Below are 16888 nucleotides of genomic sequence, written 5' to 3' on the forward strand. Positions count from 1 at the left end.
TGGGGATGTCCCTGGGTGCCCAGACCCATCCCTTTCGTGAGCGGAGCTGGCTGCAGGCACCGGGGTGTCCCCAGGTGCCCAGACCCATCCCCTTGCAAAGGGACCAGGCTCAGAGGACACTCCAGCAGTTTCCTTGATGCCGCCTGTCCTGTTGTGTCTAAGGTAGGAACTGAGTTTGTCCGTCCATCCTGCATCTCAAGAAACCTCTTGGTCAGCATCTGGGTGCTCTTCCTCTGACACATGCGATCTCCAGGGGAGCTGCTGAAACGTCAGTGTCCCCGCTTGCCTCGAGTGTCACAGGGTGGCTCCGGGGTCCGGGAGCTGGGGACGTCCCTGGGCTGGAGCCCATTGCCATCCTCCTTGCTGCCCGAGGCCGTGATGACCTCTGTGTGCAACATCACGAGGCTCGTAATGTGGGCTTTTAAGAAACAGGTTAGAGGGGATGTTAACAAGGAAAGAAACAAATTCCAACTTGAAAAAAATTACCTGTTAGTGTTTCTGCCACGTGTCACCTGGTTATAATTAAAGATTAGGGAACGGCATGTTTCCCTCCCGTTCATTCAGGGCATCCGTCAGGGCCGGTGCGTGGGCAGTTTCACGGCTGGTGCGGTTCCCCCCCTGGGTCCGTGCGTGGGTCTCCGCGGCAGCACCTGGCACAGGGAAAAAGGAGCAGAGAAGAAACGTGTCTGATTCCTGCGCAATTCATGCGGGGAAACATATTGGCGGCTCCGTTCTCATTGCTTTGAACTTCTCTGCCGGTCCCGGGAGGCGGCTGGGTTTGGAGAGCGGGCGAGCGGTGCGGCGTGGTGTGGGTGCAGTGTGGTGTCGGTGCCACGTGGACCCCCCTCTTCAAGCGCCGGGGCGTGCGGCCCCGCTCGCTGCAAACGGCCTCTCTGTAGAGGTTCCCGCGGGGGAGCTGTTCTGCCAGGGGCTTTTCTTGGTCTCTAAATAGCATGTTTTGTGGTGGGACTTGGCCCCGTACCTGCGAGACCATCCCTCCCTGCACGGCTGGGGGACAGGCACGTGGCGGGGGGAGAAAGGAGCCGTTCCCACGGGATGTCTTTGGATGCGGGGGACGAGGCTGCGGGGGGGGCTCTGCTCCCTGCTCCCAGGCAGGCAGCTTTTTTGGCCCAAGCAATTCGGAAAGGAAGCGGGAGCTTGGATGTTGGCCATGTCCTGGCTGGAGGAAGCCACCCTCTGCCATGTCCGGTCACCCCTGTGCCAGCGAGAGCTGTGGAAGCCGGGTCGGCTGCATTCCCTGTGCTGCCTCCCGGACCCCTCCCTGCCTGGGCAGCCCCCTGTCCCTTGCTGCCTGGATGCGGCTTTAGGTGTTTCTCTGGCACATGTGGTGGGAGAATGAAGATTTTCTTTTTTCTTATCTTTCCCCCCCCCCCCCAATCCGAGCTCTAATGCTGTCATCGTCCCCTTCCCCACCCACACCTATTATATTCCCGTGGATGATTGATGTTCCTCATCCCGCCTGGCTTCAATACATTCATTGTCATGCAGAGGATGTTGTCAATTCATTACGGGTATTTCATGTGAAAGCTGCAGACTTTTTTGAATGTTTTGTTCCGATGTACTCAAATCCTTCTAAAAGTGCATGGCTGGGCTCAAAATATTTAACCCCTTTAAAAAAGAAAAAAAAAAGAAGGGAATATTAAATATGTCTCTTGGAAGTGAACAGCGGAGTAGCCTTCCTCCCCCTGCTCTTCAGCGTGGCTGCTGCGGGCTGCTTCTGCGCGTTGGACGCTGCGGGCGCTGGATTCACTTGATTTTTGTTGACGAGGTCTTACCCTAAAAAGCCACAAATGCCAGTGGTACCCCCGAGCCGTAGCACCTGGATGCTGCCGCTCCTGCGGTGTGGTGTTGGATGCTGCTGTTTGCCCGTCGCTGGGCTGGGATCACGGGCTCCTGCCGTCCCTGGGCAGCCCCAGGAGGGAGGGAGGCGTTTGACCCTACATCTTCTCTAGGGTCTCTCTGCCCTCCAGCTGCAAAGGGAGCGGCAAGGCTTCTTTTTACAGTTCCGCAAGGCTGTCCTCTCTGTCTGCTTTTGTGTTTTCTGAAATGCCTAAATTACATGGGGAACGAGTGCCCAGGAGCAGTGCTTGCACTGAATGAAGCGACAGGCTTCTGCTTGTCCAGGTGTCTGTTGGGGGGGATCTGGACCACGAGTGCCTTCCAGGGGGTGGAACTGGAGCCTGCGGGAAAATCCGCCTGTGCAATTCCCTGGGGGAGCGATGGGTGCTGCTGCGACCGTCGGGGGACCTTGCTGGGAGTCAGAGGTGCGGAGGGGGGACCAGGGCCAGCTGAGCGTGCTTTGAACTCCACCTTCGCCCACCACATCCTCTCCCTCCCGAGGAGGGAGGGTGGCTGCCACCCTCGTGTTGGGACGTGCTGAGTTCTCCTGGCCCTTGAGCATGAGAAACACCACGAGAAAGTGGAGGAGCTAAAAGAGCGAACAAGTCATGACTCACAAGGAAAGGGCGCAGATAACTGATAGCCGCGCGGCTGGGGGTAGTCGTGCCGCTGCCTGGATGTGTCAAGAGCTCTCTGGGGCATCCTGCCCACGTTGTGGTCGTGTGGGTGGTGGTGTGGCCAGGGGCATGGGCAGCAGAGAGTGGTGTCTGCCGGAGGTGGGGAAGGGCTCAGTGGCTGCATCCGAGCCAGCCTGGTCTTGGGAGTTGCTGCCTTGCTGAGCCATGGGTGGGAGGTGTGGGCGAAACGCGGACGAGTGCGAGAGCGTGGAGACGGCACGGGCTGGAAGGCTCAGTCATCCATGAACTGATGGAGGAGGAGAGAGGGGAGGAGGAGACAATGGCGTCTGCAGGAGCCTTCCAAAATACTCAGCGTGTGGAGCAGCCCTGATCCCGCCCATGAAACCCCTTGGCACCTGAGTGCATTTTCCTCCTGTAATGCTTTGAGGAACCCACAACAACTTGTTGTCATTTAGATGATTATTCTATCACATGATGATCCCTCCCCATCTGGGAAGGGGAATCAGGAAAAAACAAGGAAACCTGAGGGTTGAAATATAAACAGATTTAATCGACTAAGACTAGATAATTAACATTAATAACACTAAGGAGCCAACATCGATCCCAATACCGATATAAAATATACAAGAATCATACTCAGCCCATTCTACCAGCAGAAGCTTGTGCGTTCCCAGCAGGGACGGCAAATGTGGGACACTATGAACACTGCGGCTTTGGGAGGAAGGGAAGGGCTCAGGGGTCCAGCACTGGGGCAAGAAGTTCTCAGGATGGCAGCCATGAAGGGAGAGAGAGAACTCCTCAGCAAACTTTCTGATTTATGTTGAATGTGACGTTCATGGTATGAAATAATCCCTTTGGCAGCTTGGGGCAAGTGCCTGGGTCTCACTTCTCCTCATCCCTGCACCTGGCAAGGCTCGAAAATACTGAGACCTTGAAACCCACATACCATTGCTGGCTATAAAGCAAATATTTTCACAAGTTCAGGCACTAGATTCTTCTAAAAGTACAGTTTTCCTAAGCATTAGAAGAGAAGTTAGTCCCATGTCGCTCAAACCAGGACACCCCCCATCCCAGGGCACCGGTAGCGCAAGAATGTTCCTGGTGAGTCCTCAAAATTGTAATTCATGGAGGAACCAGGGATGGGGTAAAGCTGGGCTAAGCACAGCCGGGGCCCTTGCCCGGCTCTGGAGGTTGCAGCGAGTCCCGCTGCCTGATGCTGCCGCTGAGAAACACCTCCCTGAGCCCCCCCGGGCTCTGGCTGTGCAGCCGGGGCGGGGGACTGGGGGGGCTCACTGACCTGCTGCCGGTGACGCCGGTACAGCTGGCAGAGCCCCGGCTGCTGCTTCATGCACTGCGCCGGCCACGAGGCTAAATTATTCAGTCTGCAAGTGAATCTCTGTTACAGCTTGGTACGGGAGAAATGCTGATGAAGTATTTAAATTCTGAGCCGCTCTTTCTCTGAGCCGGGACGAGGCTCCCTAATGTAAAATTAATGTCTTTGTGTCTCTGGAAATAGCCCTCAGTCCGGGCAGGGGTACGCAGAGCGGTGGGAGCTGCCGGCCTGTCGGCATCGCAGGCTTTGGGAGACTGCGCCGAGAGAGGGGATCCTGCAGGAACCTGGGTCTCTTCAGGCAAAAGCTGTCGTTGTCCCTCTTCTCCTCCCAAAGACCAAGTGAGCAGAAGAGTTGAGGGGTCTGTGTTCTTGGGGAGCTGGGAACTCTCCCTGTGGAGTATATCATAGAATCACAGAATGGTTTGGGTTGGAAGGGACCTTAAAGACCATCCAGTGCCACCCCCCTGCCCTGGGCAGGGACACCTCCCACCGGACCAGGTGGCTCCAAGCCCCGTCCAGCCTGGCCTTGAACACCTCCAGGGATGGGGCATCCACAGCTTCTCTGGGCAACCTGGGCCAGTGCCTCACCACCCTCACAGTAAATGGGAGACAGGAGCAAAAACCCCGGAGCTGGTACTGGGTGTACAGGCAGACGAAGAGCCTAAATAAATGCAGATGTTTCAGTCTGCCCTTTCCCTAACAGGGATTTGCACAACGGAGAGGATCCCTGCCCTTCAGGCACGCAGTCACCGCCGCTGAGCTCCTCAGCCCTTCCCTGGGGGCCGGGAGGAGCAGGAGCATCCTCCTCTCCCTGGGGAAAGGGGGAAATGCCATCGACCATGGGGCTGCTTGGCCGGGGACGGCTCATGGAGGCTGTGGCAGGCCCTGGTCCTGCACGTGTCTGTGTCCATGCTCCATCCCTGCCCAGAACCCAGCCTGGGGTGAGTAACGACGGGCAAAAGTCCTGCCTGCGGTGTAGGGTCTTAACGTGGTCCCTGCTTTGGGAACTGCTGACGGGATGTGCCGGAGAGCAGAGTGGACGCGGCCCGTTGTTTTTATAATGGCTGGAAGATTGTGTAGCTTCGGAAAAAAATAAATACCGCTGCTTTTACTTCAGAAATACCAGGAAATGCAGCTTTATCTTCCTGGCACGGAACGACAGCTTTCTCAGCACTAATTTGCAAGGCTGAGCCTCTGCAAACCTGTAATGAAGGTTTCTTTGTACCATTAGCGTCGAATTAACTGGGCTGATTAAGAATCTCTTTCTTGAATTGAAAAATCTTTGTAGCTGTTCAGGCAATCGCTGTCTCCCAGAGAAATAAGGCTGGTGAGACCTCGCAGAAGAGAAGCCGGCTGTCTCATGCTCTTTTTAAATTTTTCCACGTCTTCGTTAAGAAAAACAGCTCTTCTTTCCTTTTCTGTAAGGTTTTTTGTGTCCCTTGCTTCGTCCTCGGGTCGGATGGGCAAACTAACGCACGCAGAACCAGAGCAGCAGCCTGGACTCTCCGTAATCCATAACCCCCCGTCATCCCGATCCCCGGAGCTGTTCCCCAATAAGTTTCCGTAGAGGAAAACCGCAGCCCAAAAATCCCAGATTGTTTTTACTGTGTCTCTGGAGCTGCCAACGGGGGAAAACCGCTGAAGTCTGATGGGGAGCTGAAGATATTTGTTGCGTTGTAACAACTCCAGAAAGCTTTTAACCAAAGCTGGGGATTAAATCCGAAGAGCAGAAATTTTAGCTCGGCTTCTCTCTATGTGCTCTAAGTGATTAAAAGCTGTAAAGCGCTGTCAGAAATTTAGGACTTCCCCTCCTGGAAACCTTCTTTCCCCTTATTTTATGATTACCATGCTTCGCTGACTTTGTTTGACGTAGCGGGTCTTATTTTTTAATGTGGGAATGGAAAAATTGTGGGCAACTGCTGGTTGTGGCGCATTTCAGTACATCATCGGGGCAAAGCCGGGCTAATGCATCTGACCCCGCGGGTTTGCCCAGCGTAGGTGGATCAACACAAAGCTCCTTTAAAAATATCTTTTTATTTTTTATCTTTTGTTTTGTTTTGCTATTTTGTTTTCTCTCGTTTTGATAATCCGAATTCCAGGCTGTTTCCTGACTATCTTGTTATTTAGGAAGTTGGAAACGTTATCCAAATGAGAATTTCCACAGGTTGTAAGGGAGCAGCTACGCGCCGAGAGAGGCTCGAAATAATCTTCGAGCTTCGTGGTATTAGAACCATCTGCTAAATCACGGCTCCGTCAGCTCTCTGGGGAGGTTTTAACTCCTCCCTGGGCTTGATTTTTAGATGAATCTTGCTTGATCCTTCTTCTGGCTCTGTTAACTCTCCATCTGTCTGCCTTATTTGACGTACCGTATCTGAGGCTGTTCTTGGTACCTCCAGACCTCTCCCTTACCCAGCGGAGGTGGACAAAGGGCTTCCTTGCAGCGGGAATGTGTATTCTGGGAAGAGATGTACTCGGGGCGGGGGGGAAGCTTTAGAGGTGACTTCCCCGAATTATTCATTTCAAGAAGGACTCGGAGGGGGGAAAATTGATTAGCCCTTTCTTCAGAACACGGGGGACAAGGAGTTCACGCAATGAAATTAGAGCAACAAATGGAGATCGAATAAAAGGCAACGCTGCTTCGCGCAGCATGGAGTTGCTAGGCAGGGTTCATTCCTGCAGGAAGTCGTTTGTCACAGCGTCTGGGCTTTTTTTTTGAGGAGGGCTGGATACCTTCCTGCCAGCTAACGACGTTTCATGTGGGAGATGAGGCTAATCGGATCTCATGTGGCAGGCTCCAAGCCGATAGCGTGCAGGGGTCAGGAAATGATTTATCATCCCGAGCCAGCCTTGCTCTGCTTGCCAGGTACGCCGCAGGTTTGTGCTCTCCTGGCATTTTTAAGCCCTCAGCTGCGGGCTGGTGCCAGGGCCCCGTGCGGGTGGCCAAGAGCTTGTGGTGGGGACGCTGTGGCTTGGAAGCAGCTCTGGGGGGTCTCCTGGCTGTTCTGGGCTGTGTGGAGATGTGGTGCTTCAGGTGGCACAAGGCCACTGCTTGCCCTCCAGCATCTGTGACCCTCCGCAGTCATCCAGCTCCTTGCATGGAGCGGATCCATGCAGCGTGGCCAGGGCACGGGGCAAGGCAGTTTTCCCTCTAGAGCATGCATCTGGCATCCCAAAAATCTGATCCAGAGCAAGGTCAAAGCGTGCTGGAGAAATGCATCCCAAAAAACCTGCTCTGAGCAGGACTGGCCACTGCGTTGGACAAACGCGTGTCCCGGCAGTAACAGCACGGGCAGAGACGCAGCTCCAGCCCTTGGGTCTGCTGCTCCGTGCTGCTGTCCGGGGTGGACTCAGGAGTCTCCGAAACTTGGAGTTTGCAAATAAAATGCTAACCCTGAGACTTTCCTGGGCTTTCATATTTCTGGGAATACCTGTGCCTACGTTGGGCTGGCTTCCCGGGCAGCCTGATGCCAGTATACGGAGCTTAAAGCTTTGATGAAGGGCTTTTCCTGGGCAGAAGCCACTGGACTGGGAAGGGTTTTTCTATTCTAAGAGCAGATCTTTCAGCATTGTTGTGTCTTTGGGCAAACTGCCCAACTGTCTGCTTTTGGGAAAGCATCTGAGTGGAGACGGAGCGTGTGAGGTGAGCTATGGTGCGTATGGTGGGGAAACTCGTTTGCATTTGTTTACGCTTGGTAAACAGAAGAAAAGAAAATACTCGGAAGGAGAAGGAAGGTGATGCAGAGCAAGCAAGCTCGGTCTTCGGGATAAGCAAACCTGGTGAGACAGAGGCAGCGATACCTGTGTCGCTCATCGATGGGGGACATCAGCATGGCCAGGGCTGCTCCTGCTCCTCCCCGGAATGCTGTGTGGGAGCAGAGCAGACCCCTGGACTATCAGCCATGAGAGCCCCTCGCACAGTTGGGCTTCAGCATCGTGGGCTGGGGCTGCTCCGGGAGCAGGGTAGGTGAGAACAGGGGGGACCACGCTCCTTCTGCAGCCCCCAAGAGCATGGGGTGGATGGATGGCATCCCCCTGCCCAACCTGTCCCGGCAAGCCTTGAGTGGCATAAAAGCCTTCCCTGTCGTGCCCCAACACCTCTCCCTGTTCCCTCCAACAAAGACTTTTTCCCTGCTTTTACTGGGAGCATCAGAGGGATGAGAGGACTCTCCGTTCCCATAGGACTGGCCGCACCGTAGTGACAAACTGGTGGTCGCTAGGAAATTCCTCTGCCCAGTGCCGTACTAACTGGGACGCTCATGACCTGTCCCTGGGTGTGAAGCAGTCCTTTGCTGATAACTTTATGTGCCAGAGCCCTGGGCAGCTCTCCGGGCACACAGCGCTGGGAGCTGGCTCTTCCCATCGCCTCTCCCCCACATCCAGGTGATGTACCTTAAAACCTGCCTGGCTGCTTCATGATGCTGGAAGCACCTCCTCTTTTCTAATTGCACTTTGACTAATGCCAAGGTCTGTCCTCTCCTATTTTTTATTTTTTACCGAGGTTTTTTGTTACTCGCTTCATCCTACTAACTCCCAGAACTGCTAGGATACAGATGTGGGGGCAAGACCTGCCCCTACAGCAGGACACGCAGCAGCCAGGGGGGAAATAAATCCTCTCCAAGATCAGTGTCCAGCTTGCAGCTCGTCTTGGTCACCAGCCGTGGGTCTGGGATGACAAAAGTCCTCAGCAATCAGGGGACTCCTGCCCAGTTTCTTGCAGCAATATTTCCATGCGGTGCAGTCAACGGCTTTGTCCCTCCTGCCATTGCCGAGGGCTTAGCGGGGGCTTCTGTCTGCTGCGGTAATTTGCAGCGTTGTTCCAAAATATGCAAAGGTACGGCTGCTCCCGACCGCATGCTGTTGAATAAAGCTTTAATTTGCTGGCCTGTCTCCCTGCGTTCGGCATCCCGGTCTGGCTGCCTGTCAGCAGTCGGGAGCTGATGGATGCTCTGCCGGCTGCTGGGCGGCCCTCGCTCCCCCAGGAGGTCCCTTCCCGGGCTGGAGGTGCAGCCGGACACGTGCACTGCAACGTTCATGCTCTTGGAATGCATTTTAATGAGTGTTTTCTGGTTGGCAGGTTCTGTGATCGGTTTGGGAAGTGATTTATGGTTTTTCTCGAGGATTTTTGAGCAGTGGTTTAGGCCGAGAAACCTTTAAGTGTGTGTGTATGTAGATATATATATATATTTTTTTTTATTTTTTTTTTTAGGCAACACCATTAGCATTTCCTCTCTTTCCGTCCTTCAAAACAAGGCTAGTTCCTCGGGTTTGAAAATACCCTGGTGCTCTATTGCTATTGTGGTTCCTTAGCTCTGAAAACCAACCTTCTAGGAGACCTTTCTTCCCGAAACTGCATCAGGATCACAGGGAACGGGGGTGCGTGGTCTTGGTACAAGGCTCCCCAGATCTGAGAAACGGCTGGGGCTGCTCTTAAAAGTGTGCATTCCAGCAAGTCTCCTAAGCCTGTGGAGATCGCTGAGCTCTTGTCTCTTGTAGGGTTTTGTATCCTTCGCTCCCCCAAGGCAGAGACGTCTCCCCAGATGCCTGCAGCAGAGAGAGCTCTGAAGGAGAATTTAGGGCCAGTAAACATTCTTGCATTATTCAATAACAAATAGCAAAGGTTAATGTTTCATTTTTGTTGTATATAAATGACTCGGGACGTTTGCAGCTCACCAGTGGGATTTGATAACTTTATTATCCATATAATAAGATTTACAAATTAACTGTCTAATTAGCAACCTGGGAAAGCTGCTGCTTGTGCTGCAGTTTCTAAACTGACAAAGATACAGGCTTAAAATGCTGAAGTGTGACGAAACCAGGAGCGGCGATGGCAGGGCTCATCCCAGCAGGACCCGCGGAGCTGCCTGTGCGGGTACCACCCGCCTCCTGGAGAGCCAGAGCCCGGCTCCTGCTGGGAAAGCGAGCGCCCTCTCCCCGGCGTCACGCACCGGATTAGGCACCAGGGCGGGGGGAAAGATCTATCAAATCTTTTAGCATCTCTTGGGTAGGATGCACGTTTAGGAGTTAAGGCAGGATTACTGGCGTAAGCCCCTGTAGCCGATTAATTCTGTTGGGCGTCTTTTTTTTGGCGTAGGTTGCCTGTTCACCTAAGCACTCCTGAAATGTTTGAGTGGATCCTTCCAAGGCTTTCACCTTTGTTCCAGGTGTTGGATGCGAAGCCCACACCGCTGCAATCGGCGGAGCCTCCTGTTCCCTTTCGCCGCACAGGGAAGCGTTACGCTTCACCATCTTCCAAAGGATTCTCCTTACAATCTGTATTAACACTGAGAACCTGCTATTCTTGCAAAATATTCAGTTGCCACAAAGATGACTTGCAGTGACTCGGGTATCATTTGCTTAATTGAACTGTAATATGAATGTTTTTCATATTACGCAGCAATTATTTTGACACTTGAAGAGAAAATACTGCATTTCTGGTGTATTCTAGTGTATTCCTGCTCAAAGGGCAGGAGGTGTTACCTGTGTGTGTATATTTAATGCCGTCTTTAATAATTAAACTCTTCAGTGAAACCTTAAAAGAATATGGGGGAGAGGCTGCAGTAAAAATCCGGGGTGGTTTTGAGCTTCTCAGAGGTGGGCTTTCTCGTCTCTCCTGCCACGAGAAATGGGCATTTCGCCTCTTCTGCTTCTGCAAGTGGAAATGTAAAATGAGCGCGCTTGGCTTTCATAGGGTCTTTGGAGAGGCAGGAGCAGGCAGCTCGCCCAGGGTCGGTGTGCGCACACACACGCATGCTCCGCTTGCTCCGGTCGTCCCCTCGCCCACCTGTAAGGATCAATCACTTAGGGCTCCGTGTTCTCCTTTCCCGTGCTCCTTCAAGTCCCCTCTTTGTTTCTCCTTATCGCCTAAGTTCTGCCTGTCAAATTAAGTGTGTAATGAGCAGGGTATAGAAAGCCGCCGCAGATTCTTCTCGTGCACAGCAGAACTTAAGACTTTGATTTTTAAATTTTTTTTTTTTAAATTTTTAAATCGAATGCATTTGAAACCCACGGCTCTGCCGATGCGCTGCGTCTCCTGGGCGTGCAATGCAGACTGCGGGGAGCGACGCCATCCCTCTTCGTGTGCTGGCGGAGCAGGGCCTGGGTCCCGCCTGGCGCCGAGGGGATCCGGGAGCGTTGCTTCTGAAAGCAAAGCACTGTGTCTCTCTGCTGGAGCAAAAATAGAAAGGTCAGATTTCTGACTTTCCATAAAACAAAGACAAACCGACAGCCTGCCCTCATCCTGTTCAGAGGAGGTGCATGCGGAAAGTAAGAGGGAAATAGCTAAAGTGGTGAAGCCTCTGTTACAAGAGACAGAAACGAACCTTATTCAGTCCCCATCATACCTCGAGCGCCCTTGGGGAGGCTGCTTTCCTCTGCCTGCTCCTGAATCCCGGGAAATCTGTCTCTGCACCCAGTGCTGTGACTGGTGGGGTGTGCTCAGCCGGATGGGCGCTGCTGGCATCGTCCGCCTGGGTGCTGGCAGGGCTGGCATCGTCCGCCTGGGTGCTGGCAGGGCTGCCCAGGGCTCTGCAGGGCTTTCCATGGAACTGCGATGGGCATCGGCGTGTTCCCTGGGTTCTGTTAGGAGACGGAAGGAGCGGTCAGGAGATGGAAGGAGTATGGGCAAGGAAATCGGTGGTACTGCCAGGCAGGTTGTGGTAGTGGAAGAAGCAGGTCGGTCGGCTGTGGTGCCTTTTGGGAGAGATTGGTGATGGCTTCGTTGTCTGAAGCCCTGCCTGGCTCGCGCACCCCCCTGGACGCATCCAGGCGGAGGAAGGCTCCAGCACGGGCAGAGCTGGCGGGATGCTCAGCGCTGGGCGAGGGCAGCTCCTGCCAGCACCTGGTTGATGCCACGCGGAGCAGAACCAGGCAGTCCCCTGCTACCGGGTGTCACCCATGGGAGATGACTGATAGGAGGACCCCGCACAGACAACTCCTGCTCTTTCCTGTCTCCAACTTCTGTCACCCTACAGGCAGGAAGGTTATTTTCCCCAAGCAGGGACAAATATCACTGTCCTCAAAGTGCAAAAGCTTCTTAGGAGCTGGGGGAGCACCACGGGACCCGCTTTTCTTTCTTTACCCACTCTTCAGTCAGGTTTGCATTGAACGGCTTTTTTTTTTTTTTTTTTTTTTTTTCTTTTATATGGCATGGAAGAATGGCATTAGGAAGTTCAGCCCGGTAACAATCTTATTTCTTCTGTTGAACTCCAATTATTCTGGCTCCGCTGGGAACCTCTCACCACCACCTAGATATTGGCAGCGTGCAACCTCCCGACAGCGCCTGCGCTCCGGCGTGTCACGGAACCTTATTGAGTTTATACACACACTTCAGGACAAATCTTTGCTAATAGAGTTCTAATTTCTTCCTTCCTGCTTCCCAGATGCTTCTGTCTCTGTATACAGATGACAGAAAGGGTGAACAATGTTCTGAAGAAAATGTTTATTTGTTAGACTCAGAAAAGCAAGTGAGAGGTCCTACGAGGAGAGAGTTCCTGGCAGCTGTTGTGCCTCTCAGACTTTCTGGGTTTGTTGTTTTCATAATTAAAAATGTGAAAAGGGAAAGGAGTTTAAAGCTGGATGTGGCAGGGCACGATCAGGGGGGATTGTGAGTTTAATGGCAAATGTCACTTGCCTTTTCCTTGTTCCTTTGGAAAAGTCCAATATTGATGCGATTGAGACCTGCTTCGTGTTTTGCACTGCTCAGTTTGTTTTATGTGCCCAGTTTCTCTGAACCCCCGTAGGCTGCACCTCATCTTCCAGTTGCTCTTTCATTTAGTGTAACGGCAGCTCTTGGGAAAGGGATGTGGCCGATAGGAGACCCCTGAGACAGGGCTGAGTTTGGTGCCCAGGTTTCCCCCAGACAAAGGCTGCCTTTGCACAGCTTTGCTTTGCTCACAGAATCGGCACTTGTTCCCTTTGCTCCCTTCCTGCAGGTGCTCCCTTCAGCTGGGGTGGTGCCTTGGAGCTGAGGTCCCATCCCTCGGGATGGGGCACGGTGAGGATGCAGGGATGGGGCAGTGTGCGGAAGGGTGCGGATGCAGGGATGGGGCAGGGTGCGGATGCAGGGATGGGGCAGGGTGCGGAAGGGTGTGGATGCAGGGATGGGGCAGGGTTGGGCCTGCTGGGGCTGGCACCCAGGAGGAGGTGATGTGGGGTGCGAGGTGGTGCCTCTGTTCTCAAACCTGGCGCACCCCAGCTTCCCAGAGCGATAATGCCACCTCCAGCTGCAGGGTGAGGTGGGCTGAGACCTTCAGGGAAGGACTTGGGCCGTCAGTTGAAATTATCTACAGTGCTGAGTGGTCTTTTTAATCTCTGTTGCTGAAAGTAAGGTGCTTATTTGGCATTTAGGGAAAAAATTAGCCTTTAAGTACAGCACTTTGACTGCACAGACTGCAAAAATACCGCCGTCAGCTTCAGATTAGCATGTGCTGGAAGGGTTTGGTGGTTTAAGGGATGTGGATTTAGCTCCGGATACTCTTGCTTGAAAGTCTGGGTGATGATATGTTGGGATTAATTTTCCTGTTCCCAGAAGGGGGACTTTGTCATCGACATGCGTGCGTGAGGAGAGGAAGACGTACGTGTCTTCTGGTCTGGCAAATGGAGGCTGTGGAGTTGCTGAAGAAAAGCAGAAGTGTGGGAGGAAAATTGCCCACCTGTTCCCATCGGTACAATCTTCCATTTTTGGACACATGCACTTTTCAGCTCACATACCCGCGAATGCCAGATTCTCCCTCTTTTTATACATGGCAGTGACCTCAGAGCGTGTGCCGTGAGTGACAATGAGCTCAAAGTGAACATAAGGGCTCCCAGCCCTCCTTTGACGTTCGTTCAACGTTTTGCTTCTGCTTCATTTTTCCTGCAACGCCTGGTCCAGTTGACGATACTTGACAAGGTTTAAAAATCTGCCACGGGTTTGGTTAAAGAAAAGTCAAGTTGTCTCGTAAACCAGACGTAATAGCTTTTTATTTTCTAAGCCCTGGGTTCACATGGTGCCAATCCCCTGACGCTGTCCCTGTCTTCTCTTTGCAGTTTGCTGCTTCGTCGTGCACAAGCGGTGCCATGAGTTCGTTACCTTCTCCTGCCCCGGTGCTGATAAAGGCCCTGCCTCGGATGTAAGTACCTGCTGCCATGCCTGGAGCGAAGGCACAGCCCCTTTTTTGGCGGATCATGCTGTTTCACAGCGACTCGGAGGTGGTGTTCCTCCAGCTTTCTTGGCTGGTGACACTTCTGCGCCGCTATTTCACGTGGCGCTCTAATTCATTGTTAGCCGTAGTTGTGGGGGCTCTCAATATATTTTTTTTTTGATGCACTTAAACCACTTCCAAATCGTCTGATAACTTGCTCTCAGCCGAGCAGGGAGAACGTACAGGAACGCGGAGATGTTTGGGGCTGAGTCCGCAGCCTTGCCCCGGCTGCCTTTTGTCCGTTGAGCCGCAGGCTCAGTTTCCCCAGGAGTAAAATAACACTTCCAGGCTCTGCCACCTGAACCGAGATTTTAGATTTGGGGTTAAATAACACGCACGACGCACTAAGTGCTAAAAAGCTGTTTTAAGACTTCAGCCAGTGTGCCCTGAGCACTCTCTTCTGGCAGGGTTTGGTTCGAGGTCTTGACCAATTCCCTTTGTCACCAGTGAAATACCCGAAGGAATTGGCTGCCGTTTAACAGCTGCCTTCTGTGTTGCTAGACAAGAGTCAGCCCAAGGGAATGTGCCTGACCTTGTTCCTCCTCAGCTCATCGTTTTTTCCGAAGGCATCACTGCCCCGCGCTGTTATTTTGGGGTCGGTGGCTGGGCGTTACCTGGGCTCGGGGCTCCCGGCTGCAGCATCCCCGCTCCTCGCCCCAGGGGCTGCTGGCTCGATAGCAGGCACGGTGTTCTCAAGTCTCTTTCGTATCACCTTGCAGGGTTTAATTAAACCAATATATAGGTTTGATTTTTCTCAAGGAAAAAAAAACAACAAAACAAAACAAAACCAAAAAACAAAGCCAAACCCGCAGGCACATTTCATGCGTTCTTGTGATTTGCACGGTCAGCGTTGCTGCGTTTGCTCCGACTCCCTCGGAAAACACGGAACTGACCGGGCAGCATCGTCAAGGGCAACAAAATTACTGGGAAATGCCAGTCTAGGCGTGACTTTTGGAAAACAGTATTGCCAGTCTTTAAAAACCAGAAAACCATGCAAACGCCTGTTGACTAAGTCCCCATCCTTATTTTCACACGGGTTTAATTTCCCGGTGAATCCCTGGGCTTTCGGGGGCGAGTGAGAGCGGAGCTGGCTTGGGCTCCTCGCTGCGGTTTTGCCAGCGCCTTTCAGGTCTGTCTGGCAGGGTTTTTTTGTGTTTTACCGTGGAAACTGGCTAATTTGGGGAACTGCTAGGAGAAAAGAGAGCGAATTGGGGAAACGACAGTGCACCACGACTCTCACCCTTAAAAATAGAACCGGTGGGAGCAGGCGGTGTAACACGCCGCTGAAGGTGGAGGCTAAACACGCCTTGTCGGTCGCCCTGCGTGAAACGGGGCTGTGTGCCATCAATGTGATACGTGGGAGCTTTTGGGGAGGGGGCGAGGCTGGCAGGGGAGGGCAGAGCTGGGGGTCAGCCCCCTTTTGGGTATAGCCTTGGGCAGGGGCTGCAAGGAGAAGCCGTGGGGGGACGTGGAGGGGCTGAGCGTGTGTCACGATGCTCTGGCATCCTTTGCCAAAACTGCCTTTCTCTTCCAGCCACAGCAGCGGGGAGGCTTGCTGGCTTCCCCTTCTGTCTGGTTTCTCCTCCTCTATGGGTCTACTGGGTTTGGAGCATTTCTGGTCTGGATCTGACAAATCTAGCTGGGCTTTGGTCCCAAAGAACCGCTGGGTGGCTCCGTGGCGGAGCTGCCAGGGACCCCGGGCAGGGGGGACGGGGTGGGATGGTACCTGACACCCACCACGTTCCCAGAGCCACCCTTGAACCTGGTCACTGCTCTGGCTCTAGCAAAGCGGTGACGTTACCCCAGTGCCCAGCTTGTGGCTGATCGTGGGACCTGCCTGTGCAAAAGCCCCTTTCGCCCCCGAGCCCCTGATGCTGGATTTCTCGGGGCACGTGTGCTTGCAGCCCCCCAGCCCCGGCTGCACAGTGCGGTGCCTGCAGCCTGCTGAAGCCCACTTGGCAGCGCTCCTCCACCTCCGGAGAGGATGCCTGGCAGGGTAGTAGCTTTAACGAGCTGACGATGAAGGTTTTGGCTGTTTCCAACGGGCTGAGCTGCCCTGGTAGGTGTCTTCCAGGTCGGGTCCTGCTCCCGTCTGCTGCCAGGGTGGCTGCTGGAGGTGCTGCAGGAGCAGCCCCCCAAAAACGAATGCTTTCAGACTCGGGCTGTGCACAGTTTGATACGCCCAGCTTTATTTCCACTTCCCACCAGACCATTAGTCAAGGTATTACCTGGATTTTTAGATCCCCCCATCCCTGGGCACTTTAACTATTGCTTTTCCTCCCTCGAAGACTTTCTTCTCCAGAGGGGCTACTGCTAATCGCTGTGTATTGATGCCTATTGAACCTCAAAAATTACTTAGTGGAGGGGAAAAGGAGATGCCGTAGAGATGCCAACCCAAAAGAGACTAATGCGTCCACAAGTACTCTGGTCCTGCAGACTGTTAGCCTGTAACACGTCTTTATGAACCTGAATCATAGAATCATAGAATCATAGGGTTGGAAGGGACCTCTGGAGATCATCTAGTCCAACCCCCTGCCAGAGCAGGGTCACCCAGAGCAGGTGGCACAGGAACGCGTCCAGGCGGGTTTGGAATGTCTCCAGAGACGGAGACTCCACCACCTCCCTGGGCAGCCTGTGCCAGGGCTCTGCCACCCTCAGGGTAAAGAAGTTCCTCCTCACGTTTAGGTGGAACTTCCTATGCTCAAGTTTGTGCCCGTTACCTCTTGTCCTGTCCCCGGGCACCACTGAAAAGAGCCTGTCCCCATCCTCCTGACACCCACTCTTTAAGTATTTAAGTGTTGATGAGATTCCCCCTCAGCCGTCTTTTTTCCAGACTAAAAAGACCCAAATCCCTCAGCCTTTCCTCATAAGAGAGG

At 53.4% G+C, this 16888-nt stretch overlaps 1 protein-coding gene across 2 annotated transcripts in view; it reads left to right on the top strand.

Annotated features, from left to right (window-relative positions):
- PRKCB (protein kinase C beta) overlaps positions 1 to 16888 on the top strand; it is a 137904-nt gene that overhangs the window by 39877 nt on the left and 81139 nt on the right. For both annotated transcript variants that reach the window (XM_074598567.1, XM_074598568.1), the window contains exon 3: positions 13858 to 13940. In XM_074598567.1, coding sequence (XP_074454668.1) covers positions 13858 to 13940 — 83 coding nt within the window. The remainder of the gene's footprint in view (positions 1 to 13857; positions 13941 to 16888) is intronic.

Source organism: Larus michahellis, chromosome 8, assembly GCF_964199755.1.
Source record: "Larus michahellis chromosome 8, bLarMic1.1, whole genome shotgun sequence".
Lineage (NCBI taxonomy): Eukaryota > Metazoa > Chordata > Aves > Charadriiformes > Laridae > Larus > Larus michahellis.